Here is a 1,894-nt window from a genome sequence, read left to right as displayed (position 1 = left end):
GCGTCGTGACGACGTCGACGTGGATCAGCCGCGCGCGACGGAACTCGTCCTGCTTCTCCCGCTGCACGTCCTTGTTGAACGTGAGGTAGAGGAATCTGAGGTTCCGCCGGTGCGCCGCGTAGTCCTGCAGCACCGTCGACTTGCCCGAGCCGGCGGCGGCGACGATGCCGAGCAGCTCGCCCTTGCGCAGCTCGGTGTTGATGATGGCCTGCCACTCCTCGTCTCGCACGAGCCCGCCGCCCGACGCAGCGTCCGCCGCGACGGGGGCGGGCGGCGCTGGCACCGGCACTGCTGCGGGCGGGGCACTCATCGGCACTTCTCCCGGAATCTCCATTTGCGCGAAGGCGTCGTCGTCGAGGCAGTAGGCGTCGTACTGCGAGGCTTGAGAGGCTGAGATGTCCTGTTGGGAGCCTTGCGAGAGCGACTGCTGCGGCGCAGGCGGCACAGGCGCGAGCTGGGCGAGCAGCCGAGCGCGATCCTGCTCGGAGAGGCCCTGCAGCGCGGAGAGTAAGCAGGCATGGTCGGTCATGGGCGATCGAACGGCTCTCACCGAGAGCGACAGCGACAGCGACCCTGAGCGGGAGCTTCAAAATGCCGCAAAAAAAAGTACTCGCATAATGTGGGTAAACGAAAAAAGTAGCGCCCAATTCGTCTACGTACGGCTTAGTGTGTGGTTGGGGTGGCCTCAGGCATCCCCAAGGGAGCCTCTGCGGTGCCACATAAGCAGCTTAGTGATTGTCGAGACTTTAAAGGATTCGTTTGAAGAAACGCAAACAAGACAGACACTACTATGGTCACCAGTAAACGAAAATTCGACTTTGAGGGATCATATCTCAAAAGACTGGGTGAGAGCATAGCATTATTATTGCATATTAGGCCGCATAAGGTCAGACTTGACCCCACAAGCATCCAGAACCCGATGCTCCGGCTCGACTGTGCCGGCACACTGCCTCCTCGCGCACGCGGCTAGCAGGCCGTTGCGGCCCGTGGTGCACCAGAGAGAGAGGTCGACGCGTTGCCCCCGCTGGCGACCCCGCGCGGCTCAGGCCAGCCAGAAGGTGTGTGGTGACGGCACCGTGGCAGGAGTGCGGAGATGAGCTCGCCGAACGCGAGCAGCAGATGGCCAAAGTGTGCCAGCGCGAGAGCCTCGCGAGCGGGCGCAGAAGGAGCTCGCCGTGACACGATGCCGGGCGGTGGTGGTGCTCTGGCGACTGTGCACAGTGGGCAAAGTCAGGCTGCAACAGGGCAGCACGATGGTAGTGCCCTGCTGCAGCCTGGCCTCGTCAAATTCGCCGGCCTTGCCGCATCTGCAGGCGGCGTAGGCGCCAAGCACCGCCCCGCACGCGGTCGACTCGTGCACCTGCCCCTCGCGCAGGTACTTGCCCAGCTCGCCCTCGTCCGAGATGGCGATGTGCGGGCCAAAGAGGATGATGATGTGGCCGTCATCTGGCACGTGGTGCGAGAAGGCGCCGAAGGTGTGATTGACGGCGATGGCGACGGCTTTGGAGATGGTGACGAAGGCGGCGGGGGCAGCGACGGCGACGACCCCTACCAGGGCTGCCCCGGGGGCGTCATCGCGGACGAGCCGGAGGAGCACTCCCTCTTCGCCGAGTTCGGGATGTACTACAAGTCCCCCGATATTGCGCCGCTGGCGCAGCCGGCCAACCCGCTCGAGGCGACCACCGGCGAGGCGACCACCGGAGCGGGCGCGGCACCCACCGGAGGGGCACCCGCCGGCACGGCGATGCCCATTGAGGACCTCGCCGGTGCGGTGGCCCGCGGGGCGGCCGGCGCGGCGGCCACCGGAGCCGCCCGCACGGGGACGGCCAGCGCGGCGCCTGCTGTGGTGCGGGTGCGGCGACCGGCGCGGGTGCCGCGCCCGCCGCTCGCCGGG

The 1,894-nt window shown here is 66.6% G+C and overlaps 1 protein-coding gene across 1 annotated transcript; it reads right to left on the bottom strand.

Annotated features, from left to right (window-relative positions):
• Positions 1-19: 19 nt before the first annotated feature.
• EMIHUDRAFT_242034 (hypothetical protein) lies at positions 20-529 on the bottom strand (the record flags this gene model as incomplete). Its single annotated transcript, XM_005773023.1, has 1 exon — positions 20-529. A coding segment is annotated over one exon (510 nt), but the record flags the coding sequence as incomplete, so codon positions are not given.
• Between the last annotated feature and the right edge of the window lie 1,365 nt (positions 530-1,894).

Source organism: Emiliania huxleyi, assembly GCF_000372725.1.
Source record: "Emiliania huxleyi CCMP1516 unplaced genomic scaffold EMIHUscaffold_349, whole genome shotgun sequence".
Classification (NCBI taxonomy): Eukaryota; Haptophyta; order Isochrysidales; family Noelaerhabdaceae; genus Emiliania; species Emiliania huxleyi.
The sequence above is the reverse complement of the archived record's forward strand: the minus strand, read 5'-3'. Positions and strand labels throughout refer to the sequence as shown.